The sequence below is a fragment of the Ylistrum balloti genome, unplaced genomic scaffold (genome assembly GCF_031769215.1).
Source record: "Ylistrum balloti isolate Yb309-2 unplaced genomic scaffold, AGI_CSIRO_Ybal_v1 Utg369668, whole genome shotgun sequence".
In the NCBI taxonomy this organism is placed as follows: Eukaryota; Metazoa; Mollusca; class Bivalvia; order Pectinida; family Pectinidae; genus Ylistrum; species Ylistrum balloti.
In genome coordinates, this window is record NW_026781915.1 from 713,456 (window position 1) to 731,653 (window position 18,198).

The 18,198-nt window shown below is 35.3% G+C and overlaps 1 protein-coding gene across 1 annotated transcript; it reads right to left on the reverse strand.

Moving 5' to 3' along the window:
• Nucleotides 1-1,552: 1,552 nt before the first annotated feature.
• LOC132561881 (uncharacterized) lies at nucleotides 1,553-15,486 on the reverse strand. Its single transcript, XM_060226592.1, has 16 exons — nucleotides 15,382-15,486; nucleotides 14,541-14,642; nucleotides 11,012-11,113; nucleotides 10,053-10,151; nucleotides 9,667-9,758; nucleotides 9,091-9,445; nucleotides 8,480-8,686; nucleotides 7,901-8,214; nucleotides 6,464-6,978; nucleotides 5,602-5,750; nucleotides 5,075-5,202; nucleotides 4,673-4,764; nucleotides 3,957-4,117; nucleotides 3,210-3,296; nucleotides 2,005-2,129; nucleotides 1,553-1,729 (listed from the first exon to the last, which is right to left on the reverse strand). The coding sequence occupies exons 1-16, from the start codon at nucleotides 15,484-15,486 to the stop codon at nucleotides 1,591-1,593; spliced, it is 2,772 nt and encodes a 923-aa protein (XP_060082575.1). The 3' UTR covers nucleotides 1,553-1,590.
• Between the last annotated feature and the right edge of the window lie 2,712 nt (nucleotides 15,487-18,198).

Below are 18,198 nucleotides of genomic sequence, written 5' to 3' on the forward strand. Positions count from 1 at the left end.
AGTTTTGATAAATTTTCCACCCTGCTCGAACACGATAATAATCAGATGTTTGAAAAGTTCCGATTTTACACTTGAAATTTCCCACACAAATTCACCCGAATGAAAGTAAAAACAAGAGAATACCAATATGAGAACAGAATCATAGTCCAAACTCATATTCAATAAAACTAGGTCAAAATATGAAAAAAAGAAAGATTTACACTGAAAAAGTACTAGGAGAATAAGACCAGTTGTATCAGAAGAATGAGCGTCTTCTGCTTCATCGACGACACTCGCAATGTAAATCTTGGTCAATCCAACTAAGTGACGTCACGTTAAGACGAGTAAGTAATGACAAGGTATATAACAACGGAACAAACAGGTAAACTAATGAGCATCAAACACGTCCAGTTTCAAATCGCGCAAAGAAAGACGATATTTCTCATTGTGATCACCATGACGACTATAAACTTCCCCACAATTTTCATCAACATGCATCTCGTGAAACCCTGTGTTTTGAATAAAGAATTTATTCCCTACCGTTATATGCAGAATGTGAGCAAAAAAACATTAATACGAGATTTAAGGAACGCATTGGATTGCATGTGAAAGTAAAAAAAAAAATACAGGACTGTGAGAAATATTAAGCCAAGAAGTTTTACATCTTATTAGATTTAATGTGGTTTATAGTCAAACTTTATCGCTTTATAAAATATTAATACTTGTGATACAAGAAGAATACCCTGAACCCCGTCCAATCATATTAAATTCATATTCAAACATAGTTTCACACCATGAAGTTTTACACCAATTGATTTTGAGGGTCATTGGTCAGCATTAAATGGTCAAAGGTAGCGCTTGACCTCATTTGAAATAAAAAGATTAGGGGATGGGGATATAACTATGTGAGATTCACCGATATATTAGGAAAAGATCTTAAGCTGTATATCAATGTTTGTTATACTTTACCCTCAGACCGAGACGTCCACATATTGGTCAGATGGTAATCATAAGACATGCCTTGTGGATATTGCATTATATTAGATTGGACTCTAAAACCCAAAAAACAACTGTCTATAAATATTTTGTGATTTATGCTAGCAAACATTTGTTACTTTGATTATTATTAAGGACGAACTGGTGAATTGCCTTATCCAGATGTTTGGTTACTGGTATTGTGCAAGTGGTATAAAGACAGACTCGCCACACAACCTTACAATATCTTTCGAATTCTAACAGTGTAAAAAGAATAAAAAAAACCCACACGAATTAACTTACAATTAGTTTATTAGTAACTTTGAAATTACGTTGATTTTTTCACAGCCAGACGTTACTACAGTGTCTTGTGTACTCTTAGCCTGTGAAAAATTCAATATGGGTTATATGATAATAGGACATGCTAATTAATATATAGTTTCCTCTTTATGATAGTGGGTATATCAGTCTTTACTGAGCTGTTGACATTTAACAATACTACGGGGAAATAGATCCGTTTTTAATCAACGGGTGATTATTATTATTATCATTATTATTATTAATGAAATGATCTCATGATCTGAATATTATTGTTGGGTATCCCACATTTAGATTATATGGCAATCATTGAAGAGTTTATTGGCCATTGAGGTCACCAGCATTATTATGGTCAGACTGCAAACTGGAGTCATTCAGATAATGACCTTCAACCGACTCTATCACTTCCTGGACAGATATTCTGAAGGGATCGGTGGCCTCTGGGTTCTCCATTAACCTGTAACAGACATTATTATTTCATGGAATATGTATTAAGTTTGATGAAAACATGATGTAGAGTCATTTGTTAATATAATCTCCTGATAACTGAATCCGAAAACCTATTTTGACCTTTATAATCAGATTACTATTTCACTTTCTAAATATTGTAACCTTGTGCGAATCAAAGACAACTATGAAGATAATGACGTCAAAAATCGGGCCATGGCATTTATAATTTACATTAATGCCGCGAGAAATCGGTTTCTCTTTACCGTGTAAATTCTTAATTACCATTCTTTCGACATGTCCAGTATCCATTGTTTAGCCTCTGACATTCCCACTTTGTCACACGCTTCTATCAGCATCTTGTAAGCCTCGATGTTACTCTCACTTTTCTCACGGGCAACCACCAGCATCTTAGACAGAAATATTTCGTTACTTAATTATGAGTTCGAACAAATCTTTTAAAAGGCAATATTTTCAAAATAAAACAATTGGAAGTCGTTGTGACCATTTGATTAGTTATCTAAACTTCAGAAAATTTACGTGTTCCATTTTAGAAAAAAAAACCGCTGAAATAATACGAGAGTATATCGTCTAGTAAATGTTTGACATATATGTTAATGTTGTCGAGAGTATTTGACAAGGAAAAGTGAATTTGAGATTCAAAGGTTACTTCGATGTATATACTTCCATTTCGACGCAGAGAAAGAAAGATATCATCATCGTAGATACACATTGCATGCAGCTGGAAAAATAATACCATGTTATTTATATCATAGCAAGGGACCCAAGGCGAACAGGCAGGGAGAAGGGAGGGAGGGGAGACTAATAAGGTATACCACTAAAAAGGAAAGCAAGAAGTAAAATACAGCAGAACAATTATTCATGCATTTTATTTTGGGTGAATAATTCTTCACAGAATACATGATTGATCAGTATATTAAACGATATTGACGAAGATTAGAGAAAAAGATGTACTTAGTGATAACTGAGGTGCTCCGAACTGACTGACATTATGGGTGATATCATGCATTTACTGTGAAAGTTCTCATCTTGTCATATGAATCGCTATGAGTCGTTCAAGACATTGGATAACATCTGAAGATGGATATCGATGGATAACGATGGATAACGTATAATTTGTCACCATTTGTTACTGGAGAATCGAAAGTTGTAATTCTATAGACGATAACGCCGTTGGGTCCACTCTTTATATACACAATTGATACATGGATAGAGATACAGGGATTTCTTCATTGGGTGATCGAGATAAAGGAATCTATATCCTGCTTTAAACACGTCTAGATATTCCTAAAAGATAGAAAAGTGGGCTGATGATTCGCAATGGCGATAGATGGAAAAAAGGATTTGTGTAAATATGAAGGAGATGGAAAAGCAGCTGCAGGAATCAATAGACCTACTACGGTAATATGAAAAGAAAACTAAATATAGGTATATGAAAAAAATGAAAACAGAGCATGCATATATGTTACCCTCAGTAACCTATGTCCATGTCCAATAGGGTAGGCTACAATTTCTTCGATCTCCGCCGAACAGAGGTCATAAAACTGACCCAAAGACTGCAAAAAATATCCATAGTTAAAAGCTTGTGTTTAATGTACTTTTCATCTTTTATCATCTACCAAAATCACTATCAATCGAAAGTAACACAAGCAGGTTAGAAAGAGAAATAATGTTTAATGGTGCACCTGATTTTTCTGTTGTTTGAACTGGTTTTTTTTTCTAATTAATAAACTAAAATATCAACGATATGTAAAAACTACAAATCGAGCGCAAGATTAATGAATCTATGAAAAATATTAAAGATAGAAAAACAAACAAACAAATAGCTAAATAAATCAAGAGGACAACATCAGAAGAGCAATGCTGCGTGTTCAAGAAGTGTATTGTTCTGTTCGTCTATAGCCAAATTTATGTAATACCGCATTTGAAAGGAAAAATCGATTAATTGCTAGTTTGCTGAAAAGATGCGTCCGAATTAGCAGAGTCTAGTTAAAGCAGTTTTCTTTATAACAACGAGTGTGTTTTTCCAAACAGAAATGAACCTGATAAAGCACTGAAAAAGTATCTCCAGATCCTCGGCTATACTACCTCGCTAGGAGGTGTTGGTGAGTATCGATCGCAGTCGTTAGTACATTCCCGACTCAACAATGCATTGTTCATATCGATATTGTTTAATATTTAACTATCACTTGGTGTTCTATCTAGGACAAGCTTACATGAAGTAGTTTATGCTCTTCTTTGTTGATCATTGTGTCTGAGAATAATTCATCCAGTTCCGGTTTTGACAGGTCGAGATGACTTCCGGTGGACCTGAGATTAATGCCACATTTTTCCACCAGGAGGACGTAGAACTGGTCTGACATGGGCTGCGGGTGACCTACAATTACAACATCATGGCCACAATTGTATAATGTACCGCTGTCCAGTGAGTAACCCATGCAGTAATCTATTTCTTCTTATCTGATGTATACATTCATATTTGCTGTGGATGGTATTGACAGTAACCATTTCGACCCTAATTAACAGTGGTAATTGAATACCAAAAGTAATTATTTGTGCTGATTTGCAAGAGATCAAATAATGGACGAGAAACATAAGTTTTTGTTTAGAATTCACGAATGTTTTATTTGTCCCGCGAAACCTACAAAATATTCAGTACATCTAACACTACATTACATTATGAAATACAAATACAACAATTAAAGTAAAGGAGGGGGTGCATTAGGCAATTTTGTTGATAGTTTAATGTCTCCAGAACTAAGTGAACTTGGTATTAGTATTCCGAATACTTATACGTGTAGACAACACAGCACGTACATATATACCGTACTAGACTAGTTGTTATTTTTACGTGTAATTAATTGTTTTACGTGTAGTAGACACTTTTCCAAGTATATTCAGCGGATGCTCAAAATATGAATTGAGTACTAACTGTTGGTTTCTAGAATATCTTTGTTGGGGCCTTGGAAAACATCCTCTAACCAGTTATAGAAACGGTCAGGTTGGCCTTTTTTCTCCTGAAGCCTGCAATAAATGATAAACAAAAGTTACAACAATCACCAATACTGTTATATCAGTCTTACTACAGATTCGCTGTCTAATGTTCTATACCTAAGTATAAAACAGGACATTGCAACATAGCACTGAAAATTTAAAGATTCACATTCTTTGATTGAATGTTTGGCTGTACTGTACTGTTTTAAATGTTGCTAGTCTCTTGTGTGTCTTTTGACCAATCTTTGAATAAAATGTCGTAATTGGGCCAAGACTAGAACAAATTAACACTAATTAAAAACCCAGATGTACTAATCTTGTCAATCAATGTGTTACTTACCAAACTTTGAGCTGTGTATTAACATACTCTACCAAGTCATCTCGTTTGGTTTTACCTAGAGCAGACAAGAGATCGGGAACACCTAGGTCCTGCCGATTTTTACTCAAGTCTCTCCACAGCTTTAGAATCTTAAAGGAAAGGAATGTATTGTAATGCACAAGTTTTTTTTATAAGAAATACATTCTTGGTTTTGTTAACAATGCAAACAGTTATCAATAAAATTTAACATTAACTTTGCAATATACAACTTCATACTGTCGATTTCTTTAAACATGGGTTTTGGAGTGATGATTTTGTCGGGCAAAGGAAAAATGACGAAAATATTAAATGTTCGCAAAATACTACAGAATGCTACAATCGCAAATGGGGTATGCATACGTCTAGAATATAGTGTAAATGTTTAACAAATGCACATATAACGCCTTGTCTCGTTTTTTGTCTGCACTTGCGGCCGCCATTTTGCTTGACAATACTTTGCAACTTCAGATCCATCGTTTTTTTTAAATTAGTCTTTATGGATTTGATACCTCGAATTTCTTCTCTGTGATTGTCTTGTTGGGAAGCTTAGAGTGTTCCTCTACTGTTCGGTACGTCAGACCCATGAGGACGCTTACTTTGATCCATTCGTCGCCAAGTTCTCTAGCCAAGTGTTTCAGTAAACTATTTCTTGTGAAACCTGTCAGGTATAATTTATAGGCACATAGTAATCGTTCTCGATATAAGAGTTTAATAAACATGAATGACTCAATGATACCAAACCCAAATAAATGTACATGGTATATTATATCATAATTAAGTGACATTGTTTTGTATAGCTCTTTACTTTCAAACTAACAAACGACTTAACGACTTGTTCGCTTTAACTTTCATTGGTAGCAACAATCTAATCTACTTCTAATGCTTATTGAGTTACATGTAGAGGCCAATATATTAGTTCAGACACTAATTATATAGATATTTTTGTCTCAGGAGCTGAATTGATTAATTTGTATGGTTATCGTTATGGTACGATTTCTACCTATACCACTGGTAAATATATTTATCAATGTCCTATTTATTTACCATGATTTGAAATAACGGGTTTGTCCGTTGTGTGTTAATCCTTTCGAAGTACTTAGTTTGCATTCATTGATGAGTTGCATTTTCTATCGTTCGTTTCAACTTCGGGTTTAATTAAAAGAACATTGATGCACTGATACGTATTCGTCAGGCTCTTTTCCTCTGCACTAATTACTTACGTTTCTATTTTAGGTTAGAAGGAAATCGTCTCATGAAATGTTAACAGAAAATTAACTCGAGAAGTTACTGAGTTGGATTTGACATTCGGAGAGAAATTGGTAGTCATTCACTACTTAACATGTAGTCATAGAAAAATACTGTCGTGCTTACCTGGAAATCCGTCTTCAAATTCCCCTAAATCCTCAAGAAATGGGGTACCAGTTAAATGAACCGTTATTCTAGCAATTTCCTCCCCAGTTTCATCATCAGTCAGAATCACTGAGCCAAAGTTCAGTTCACCGTTCTTTTTCCGACGTATTTGAAACTGTTGAAAATTGAACCGTTTTGGATGAAAGTCTAATGGAGTAGAAGTTAATCCTCCATGCTTTTCGATCTCGTCACTTAGTGTTATGAGGTACCTCTTTCTGGGAACGGATTCAAAGTCTCGTGATATACTGGGCTTTTGATCTAGATATCTGCACGCTCTCCAGTGATTAAGCCTGTCCTCCGCTTTTCTTGCTATTGTTATCTCCACAATGACGTCGTAAATTTCATCGCCCAGTGGTTTTAACATGACAATGAGTTTGACATGTTGTTTTTTAAGTGAGGCCCTTCTACACAATTTGGATGTCTGCCTAATTACCGCCTCTTCTGTCATGTTCTGTTGGGCCTCAGACGCTACATAGCTGTAATAGTTCAAAGAAAACATATTAAAATCTAACTTTATTATACTTTAATCATCGCTATTATGATACGTTCGAAAAAAATGTCCTAAGAATTTCTGTCTCTTGGTCATAAAGTAAATTGATGGAACTGTACTTTTTGAACCAATACTTAACTTTAACAAACATGTCTGTGGAAGTATCTCACCGCTACCATCCAAATTCTATGCAACCATAAAGTGGTGAAGATTCGTTGTCAAAACACAACAAGATATTTATCCGTGGTAGCGTGGATATCATATCAATAGAATGGAGTGGGTAGTAGACCCTTGCCTAAACTACCTGGATACCGACGACCTACTGCACAAATCCAACACATATTCATACCAGTACGTCAATTAAGGAACAACTATAAAACCAACTTACGGGTACAAGTGATTTATAAATATACAATTAAGTTGACAAATACGATATATCTTCTATACTTGCACACTCTGGAATTCATACAACTTTCAAAATCGCTCATAAATAGGTTTTAAATAACACAGAAATTGAGATCTTAATCTGTATGAACTTTCAATAACCTATATTCTCAAATAATATGACTTCCTCTTTCTGCAGATACAATTTGCAATTTTTGAATATGTTATATGAAGTAATAAATGAATGCTACTGCCAGTTGAAGTAAGAAACTTTGATGTAAATACTCAAGACCACAGAGGCAGATATACATGACAAGTAAACCATTAGCCAGTCAGCAGGATCATAATGTTCACTAAACCTGAATATAACAATAAAATATTGAAAATGAAAATTGTGGATAGTAGTTAATGAGGTGCTATTGGATTTAAGTGCTTAAGAATGTTTGTTCCAAACTTCAATCATAATGATGAAAAAGGACTAAATTATTATAAAATAAAAATATCAGTAAATCTGGATTACTCACTATGAGAAATGTGTAACTGGACACTTAATACAGCCTTTGACAGATACAGGGTTTTTTTCAATGATACTCCATTGTTCTATGATGTGTTTCTGTGTCTCTTCTCCTTCACCTTCCATATCCAAGTAGACTTGGCTGCTGAGTTCGGCCCCCAAAATATAAAAATTTCCCTCTCCGTCGTAGTCCTGTGGAAGCGGTACCTTCAAACCAATCTCCTTCTGTGGACGCTCTGAATGGTTATGATTCAAGTCATAAAAATGACTGACGGATACGATGTTGCCGAAGTCTTGAGGATCGAAAACTGGACTTGGCAAAACCTATGATAAAATGTATTGTTTACTTCATTTTCGAACATGCTGGATGATATCAGATTATGATAATGTGTCAAGTTGAATCTGTTCATTTCCGGTTGTTATGCTAACAAAGAAATGAACGTTTCTATTGACCCAAATTGCCTTTTTGTTGTACAGAAACATTTACAATTTGGAAATAAAATGGATCTGGAAACTAACACGAAAAAATATTCAGAATTATTGTCTTGATGGATAAGATAAAATTTCATATGTACATCGTTAATATTACCTCTAAAGATATTCTACTTCCAGGGCACTCGAACGCATTCGGCGGGACGGAAATCTGCACGAACTGGTCCACTTCCGATGTCAAAGTAATTCCTTCAGGGGGAATATCGAAGTTTTCTACTCTTGGAAAGGTGACAAGGCAAAAGGCCGTCATTGTTGTGATGTCTACCTCAGTGTAACATACCCATTTATAGTCACTTTGACTATTCTGAAATAATGACATATCATTCCACATCAATAGTATGCATAAACAAATAATTACTCAGATTCTACGTAATATCTTTGGAAGCGCTGGACTCGTTTCATGGAAGTCAAAAAAGAAGATTTACGACCTTTGAAACCTGACATCATCCAATGCTAATCAGTATGCGTCACTGTTTATTTCTCCACATTCCTAGTGGCTCATTGTTGTTTATCTTATCCTTGTTTTTGAACGCGACATTACTTCCTCAGGTTAATAAAGATTGACGTAATTGGTGTCCTTGATAAAACAGAAGTCGCTTACTCACCCGCTTTCTACTCTCCGTTTTCATAGGTCGCAGTGGAAATCTTTCTTTTGTTCACATTTTGCCTTAGACTTTGAGTTTGAATTTATCTTCTGTCGATACTTACCTCGCATCGAATCCTTCTAATATCCGTTATTTTTTTGGCAGGGTCGATTTTAGGATTTGTATCCGTCTTTATGTAAACATCCTCAAATGGGTCTGGAAAAGTGTAGAGAGGGATTTCCAGCAAAACGAGACCGTCTGACTGGGTGGCCGACAATCTGTACTGGAATGTATCACTGATCAAGAGTTCCTGTTTGTCGGGACGAAGGATGTTGTCACTGTACTCGGGTCTGACGCGACGACAAAGGAAACTCAGACTGTCGGAGCTGAATGTTGGCGGTGTGAACACCACGAGTCCTATCTCGTTAAAAGGGGTTCTGGAATCTGTCTCGAGTTGTTTGTGTTCTACGAAGACATCACTGGATGAAAACAAAAACATAAAAATCCAATGATCCATAATCTGCAGATCAGTAATAGGAAGAGAATTTGAATGAGAGCAAAGGGAGTTGCTTCTATGTGTTGTAAAACCACAGGATTCATGATGTAAGTCTAGCCAAATGTCTTAACATTCTTTCATAGTATAAAGCGAAATATTTGCAAATAATGTACTACTGTATTTGAAACAAGTTGAGCTACTTACTTATTTTTCATTCCATTCACCACTCGCTTCGACTCTTGTAGAATTTGCGCGACATCCTCATTTTCGCATATTGATATAGGTGTTTCTTTTCTCTGGAGGATGTTATAAAAAGAATGAGATATTCTTATGTCACAGAAGCAATATCATATATATCACTTCAACTCTCATATATTGTTAAATAAAGTATTTGATAATCGGTATGTAAATAATCTATTTTCAAAAGAATCGCTATCATTACGAGTCAGGTGCCGGATCTTTTCATATAATCTATTGGTTTCATAAATGAGTGATTACACAGAGTTGAAACATAGAAATGAACGTAAATATAACGATAGATATTTGTGAAATGTAAATGTTCCTAAGTATGGCTGGAAGAAGATATTTACGATGTTACGTATGGTCGCGTCAGCTCCACAGAACACCAATAAGTCAGCAGCTCTGGCGTGGTCCCGGTTGGAGGCGTAATGGAGCGGAGTACACCCCACCTGTCAGATATATAAAATACTTGCGTTCATCACACCTGCAGCATATTACTGCTTCTGTCTTTGATAGGTGCTAGTGGTATATCTTCAATGTGAAGTGACTAAGCCTAGTTGTATGTTATGATTGTACAAAAGGCATTCAAGTGAATAGCACCTATTTGTAAAACTTCAGAATTAGAGTATATTCAAATAATGTCTTCCTTTTAGTGTTCGTTTGTGATACACGGGCTCTAAAATGTTAGAACCTGTGATCCGACTTAGGAAAATGAAGACATAAATGACGAAATATCGATGAGCAGGTGTATTACCCGATGATTAAATAAATTTTCAATATTGGAATGTCTATTATGACATTATGACTATTTATGCTAATAACAAAGCATAGTCAAAGAAAGAATAGCATAGTCAAGATAACTAAAACACCATACAGTAAATTAATTATCATAGAGTAACTAAATTATAGTCAAAACAAATAAATCCTGGTCATGGTAACTAAATCTTACTTAGAGTAACTGAGTCATCGTCAGAGTAACTAAATCATTACCATAGTAACTAAATTATAGTAAGTAACTTAATCATAGAGCAACTAAACCATCGTAGTCAAAGTAATTGTGTCTTTGTTACAGTAAATATGCAGAACAAATAAATCATTAACAAAGTAACTAAAACCTCATAGTCAAAGTAACTTAGTCATAGTCGAAACAAACTAAAATCATGTATACTTTTGTTAGTTTCATGGATTCCAGTATTTTACCAAAATCACGTGTATTTTCTACTAAATAAAGTTATATATGTCTTTCGGAAAATAGAATTTCAGACTATCGAGTATCCATACAGTCGTATTAATTAATTGATTTACACACATAGTCCGTGCTTTCCATGTGGGCACTGAAGGCGAGCAGCAACATCATACTCTCTGTGTCTCCAGCCTCCGCCAAGTAGTGCATCGCTGTAAGCCCCCGCTCCTACCATACAGAAACAGATGTTTATAACACAAATATGCCATAGATGTTTAACACATCTTATCATAGACTTGTCTCATTAATTACTTAGTGAATATCTGAGAGAATAAAACCAGTTTAATATATATATATAAACGTAGTGTCCTATATCGTTTCCCGGTAGTGTCTACAGTAAGCTACTTTTTACTCCTTATTGCATCACTAACACTCAACTACTCGTTACATTTCATTGCATCAGGAACTGTAATGCATGACAGGGATATAATTCGATGTGTTGTTTTTCACGAAACAGATAAGATGCCATGCAAGAAGTAGACAAACCAGTCCATGAGATAGTGACTTAAAAGACAGGTACGTATTACGATATTTAAACCTTTTTACATGTATGTATAACACAGCTGATATATAATGTAGATAAAATTTATCGTAATTCTTATCAGTATAACAACTGAAGTATTGTTTACTGATAATATTCAAATCTGTATCTATCTGTATATTACATATAAGAAATTACCATTTTAGTAACCATGTTACCAAGTCTTGTTCAATTATCGCAACAGTTTACGATATGAATTGGTGTTTTTTTTTTAAAACCTTGTGAGAGATATTGTGTGTACACCTATGCTGGAACTTAGTAATAGCTAAAATTAGATCCAAGCCTTATCGTCAGTGAAGTGCATTTATATGTTTTAATCAGTGAATTTGTAAATAATATTTAGATGTTGTATATCATAGTAACTAGACAATGGAATATGATATACCAGAGGTTATAGTTCTTCAATACTTCACAATTTTATATGATAGTCATCAAAGCTTTTCAAGTGACCTTATTATCTTCATTGTTTATAGTTACAGTGTAGGATCCGAGTAGCACCATCGCTCATGTCATACTGATACAGCTAGTAAAAACATATCTCTCTGATGTTTTATACACATATTTTGATGATGAATTGAAAATGGAGAGAAACTTGGTCGAAAAATATTGTTCCGTTATATATATATAATTATAGAAGATCGACATTGGAAGGAACTATTTTTAGTGATTATGATATGTATATATCGCTAATATGTAGCTGTTTGTATTGTTTCCTCGTTATCGTGTTTATCATACAAGTACTATTTAAGTGTCTACCTAAGTGAGATAAGTGGTCTGTTGTTTTAATTCTGATGCAGTATTTAACGTAACTGCTATCAACACATACAACAGGAATTCTTTATAAATAAAGTTGTAGTGTTAGAAAAAAAACCCGCTATAATCATCCCTTCGACAAGGAGTAGCCGAGTGTGTGCTAGCTCGCAGTGGTTGACGCCACAGGATGTACCAAGTGGTGTGATGCAGTAACTACGTTAGATACACAAGTTTGTGATCACGGCGGATGTACCAAACGAGTACATGTAGATTACACTTCATTGCACCAGGTAATGTAATATACAACACGGATGTAAGTCGTCATTGTAAGGAAGTGACCTTAATGTGTTATTTACGAAACAGGTACAAGGACATGTTAATTGGAATCGTACTAGGATCAGACCAAGGGATGGTGACATAATTGACAGGTATGTGCTAATTTGAATTGTAATATATGTACAAGACGCCATAGGTATAGGTAAAAGACATACAGTCGATCGGACTGTAGTTTAGAATGTATCTTGTTAGTTGTTTGCAATAGTTTTATCATCCTATCACTAGGGTATATAGCAGTCGACACTACAGGTAAGTACACAATCTTTATTGGTACAATACACGCCAAGCTTACATCAGTAATGATAATTGTCGTTCATGTCATATTTTAATTATGTTTATCGTTATATGTAATACTGAAATTTGTCTCAACATTTATTTGACCACTGCATAGCAAGAATCACCTTATTATAATACAACGAAATTTATGCTTCTACTTTTTAAAGTCATTTACGTACTAAAAGTCTCTCCATCATTGTGTTGTACGATGTTATCTTTCTTATTGTGTGCCATCAGCAGCCAAATTATTGTATCATTATATATCTGTTATATCTCCTCTCACGAACGGAAACACTTTCTACCTTATGTTATTGAATGGCAGTTTTACCTGGTGACAGAGATACCGTGTTTATCATCACTATACACATTTGTAGGGCATTAGTAATAACTAAAATTAGATCCAAGCTTTACCGTCAGTCAAGTGTAACTTGTCAGTTGCCTCTTTATGAATATGACTGTTTTTGATACAATAGTTCGATCTAAGCACGTTGTGTGTTGTTACAGTAACTATTCAATTTAAGTCGTAGATGCCTTATATGTATTTTCTCAACAGCAGTCGGGGTTTGATGTCTCACAGTGTCAATAAAACAGTTAGATATATACGTTTAACAGTTTAATGGTATTCTGTAGCTTGCGGTATATTTTACAATCATAAAAACTAGTCAAATTTCACGTATCGTTTAATGCTAGTTATTATACTTGGGAAACTGCTGAGTTGTTAATTGAAGGTTTTAGGGCCGTCACACCCTAACTCTTTAGACAAAATACCACACGTTAACCGGACTATCGATTCGTTATAAGTATCTATCTTTGTGGCTAGGTGGACGCCTTTACACTGAACAGTAATATAAACGATGGCATGTACGCCCTTAACATAAAGATATTTTCCATTTCTATAAATTTGTTTTAGAAACACAAGATGTATACGTCAGTCTCTATATGCTACAAACTAAATATCTTTGTCTAGCCATGGCCTCACCAAGTATTGCCTCAACTGAAGTTTTTGTGTAGATAGAAGTTGGTATCAATTCGATACACACCGAGCGGTGCACAGGACACCTACCTGTTTATTTACTTGAGTTGGGCTGCACATGCCCAAGGAGACTAATTAGAAAAATACACAACGCTCTTGTGCAAAGTTTAAATACACCCAATGAGACGTCGATACTTAGTATTTATGTGATATTGTCGGATTAAACATTTATAGGTGCTATTAGTTATCATGGTCTAAGTATTATGGAAGGCAAATCAGGCCATTTAAAGTGTACTAGTCAGCTCCTGGGGCCTACTTCACAATATGTTACACGTCGTTAAAGACAACTGTTATAATTCCTATTGGTTTTATCTTTGCGAGTTTATCTATTGATACAAACACTTGTGTATAAAATGTGGCCTGAAGTTAAGACACACGGAGATCGGTTTGAAGCACCAAATACAGGTTAGAGTAAAGCTAACAATGGCCTGTGTATTGTCCTCTGTTCTCTTTTTGTACTAATCACAAGGGATTATCTTTCCGCTGACATCTGGGTAAACTGCGATCAGCTGATAATTTAGAAAACGTTGGCACTAAACAGACTGGAAAGCACAACGAGGGACAATATACAAAGGGAATCACTATAAGCTACCATTGAAATTTGTCGCATTCTATCAGTTTTGACCTAAGCACTAGTTCCAAGTATACACACTCACTTTGTCCCTTGTGTTGGGTTTCGCGCCATGGAAAAGCAGCAATTTCATCATGACGAAGTTTCGCCGACGGGCTGCTTTTAACAGCGGTGTCATGCCATCAATCTGTAATGGTAGATAATGTTAGTAACGTCAATGTGGGAATTAATTATATATATAAACGTGTCCCCTTGATTATATTTACTGTAACAGGCGTAAAGGGATTTAGACTCGTTCCTTTCTTCTTGAATTCATTGGAAAGATATGGAAAAAAAACACTTAAAGAGATAATATAAATATTGGAATTTAAGCGAAAGGATAAAATACGAAAATAGAATAATAGGTTTAATTATTTCATCCCTTTTATGTTTTATCAGTTATTTCGGCTAGTTTAATTTTCATTACTCCCTGGCTCTTGGCATCCCCAGAGAGTTTTAGATGGACGGAAAAATTCTATATCGCTTTTTTTCATTTTCCACTTAGGCCTTGGACCATCACTAGATTTACATTGCAAGGAGGAACTACTCGTTTGACTTTAGTACGAATGGTATCGCACAGAGTGTGGATGCAAATATATCAAGCGCGAGGGAAATGTGTTAAAATTGTTTGTTGCATTTGCGAAAAAACAAAACAAATAAAATCATATCAATGATGATGTTGATATCAGAAACATCATACATTCAGCATTTCCTTTCTATCTTCATTTTCCATGATAGTGTAATTAAGTGGGAATATCTACAGCTCTCACTGATGAAAGACCTAATGGAATGAATTCGTTCAGGGTTAACTACAAAACGGATAAAAGGTGCCAGGATCAGATTGAATATCTCCCCTCCCGTTGGTGTATTGATGAAAAGGTACGTACCACATCGCGCTTGTTGACGTCCGCTCCCAGCCTGAGGAACTTGAGGGCGTTTCCCGTCTGGCCTTTAGTGACTGCATCATACAGTCGGTAGTTAATGTCGTGCATTCTGGCTACCTTCTACAGCATCATTGACACTCAGTTAATGTACTGTAATACAAATTTTAAAATGGACATATACCATATATTCAACAGATTCGCCTCAGTCGACAGATTAACACTTGATAAAGCGGAATTATAGACCGCAGGAAGGAACATTAACGAAAACTAGACTTATTTACTGCATGAAGACAAATTTTCCAAAACAGAAATTAGTCAATACAAGAAGGTTCACTCGCTTAGACCGGAATTATTCACTACAGTATGGTACACTTGCTAAGACCGGAATTAGTCACTACAGTATGGTACACTTACAAAGACCGGAATTATTCACTACAGTATGGTACACTTACTAAGACCGGAATTATTCACTACAGTATGGTACACTTACTAAGACCGGAATTATTCACTACAGTATGGTACACTCGCTTAGACCGGAATTATTCACTACAGTATGGTACACTTACTAAGACCGGAATTATTCACTACAGTATGGTACACTTACTAAGACCGGAATTATTCACTAGAGTATGGTACACTTACTAAGACCGGAATTAGTCACTACAGTATGGTACACTTACAAAGACCGGAATTATTCACTACAGTATGGTACACTTACAAAGACCGGAATTATTCACTACAGTATGGTACACTTACTAAGACCGGAATTATTCACTACAGTATGGTACACTTACTAAGACCGGAATTAGTCACTACAGTATGGTACACTTACTAAGACCGGAATTATTCACTACAGTATGGTACACTTACTAAGACCGGAATTAGTCACTACAGTATGGTACACTTACAAAGACCGGAATTATTCACTACAGTATGGTACACTTACAAAGACCGGAATTATTCACTACAGTATGGTACACTTACAAAGACCGGAATTATTCACTACAGTATGGTACACTTACTAAGACCGGAATTATTCACTACAGTATGGTACACTTACAAAGACCGGAATTATTCACGAGAGTATGGTACACTTACTAAGTCCGGAATTATTCACTAGAGTATGGTACACTTACAAAGACCGGAATTATTCACTACAGTATGGTACACTTGCTAAGACCGGAATAAGTCACTGCATAAGGGTACGCGTTTCGCTATGCATGAAGCGTCTCTTGTCAAATATAGAAATTACCCTGGGTAGTATGTAAGTCACCATTAATCGAAATCATTAACATTAGGTTTTTGACTTCCGAAATCTCTAATATACGAATAGACTTAGAATCGTATCAACAAATCTATTGGTGGGAACTAATGCCAATTCCTAATTTGATAGATATTTAGCAAAGAGTCATCACACCCCTGAAGTATTTCAGTAGACGTCTGTAACATACTTAACTGTAGGAAAGATACAAATGTCTTTGTTGTCGTTGTGGAACAGTTATTAAGAAAGACAATGAATTTGATGGGAATTCCAACCAAGCCGTAAGAAAAATCCGATCGGGTTGAATGGTATGCGTCTAAAGCAGGGTCATGACATTTATGCGCAAAGACACATTAAACTTGGTCATTGATTGGTTATATCTTCTATTAACACTGTATCAAATATTTACAGTATATGATTGTTGTTTTACAATTGTTGTAAATTAAAGATACAATGTTGTGTTAGGTGTTATTTAGTATGGAAGAGAATGAAAAAAAAAACATTTACTGATACAAATGATATGTATGTTTAGATTTAAAATCACGTGTACAAAATGTAAACTTTGCGAGATATTTGTCTTAACAATTCTTTATCAAGATACTGTAAACATACCTGATGATATTCAAACTTTGACTGTCACCTTATTTATAAATCCCGATTCGTTCGACATCGAAACATCTGCAGTGTGCTTGTAGACCTTCTTCTCCCATGGTATTAAATCACTAAACATAACTACCTTGTCATGACGTAAGATTTTGGTCCACTTTGTTTGTGTAGAAGCAGTCATACATATTACCGAATTACTCCGTGTTAAATTACGCTATAAATGTTTGATATCGACTCAGGTAACCTAACTCGAGGTTAGATCAATACTGTCTGAAAACTAGTAAAGCAAACAACAATCAGGTAGTATGTTTGATACCTTTATCATGCAATAGTGTTCAAATCTTATTAATATTATTAAATTACTTACCTGGAGAGAATAAAAAAGAATTTCCGTCACCTGAACACCCTAGAGAACACTTTCCAAATGGATCCAGTGTAAATCTGTTAAACCAGTACGACAATAACTCCTACTACTCACCATAGTCTTGGTATATTCCATACAATATTTGGCATACAGACTGGGAAATATGTCTATTGGTTGAACATTGTTAACAGATCTGTCACTTACAGGTACCAGTATCTCTTGTTTATGTCTTATCGTCCATCAAGGGTGTCGACAACTATAAATTGTTATTCCTACTGCCTGAAGTTAATCACATGGTCTGTTTTGATCTGTGACACCGGCCAGCAATACACCTTAAATATGAATGGGACTAGACCCAACGTACATGTAATCGAGTTTATAGAACTATATCAGACGCAACAGTAATGGAATAATAAAAATAAATTAAACATACCTTGTGTAGTTACCTTGTTGTCACAGTTTGCTTCCATGGTGCTTGTAACATATTACTTCCTTGTATTTTAGGCACGCACTGGCTGTGTACAGGCACGTTCTGGAGTGTCTTGGGTGTCCAGAAGAAGTAATACACACCCGTCACATTGGTACCAGT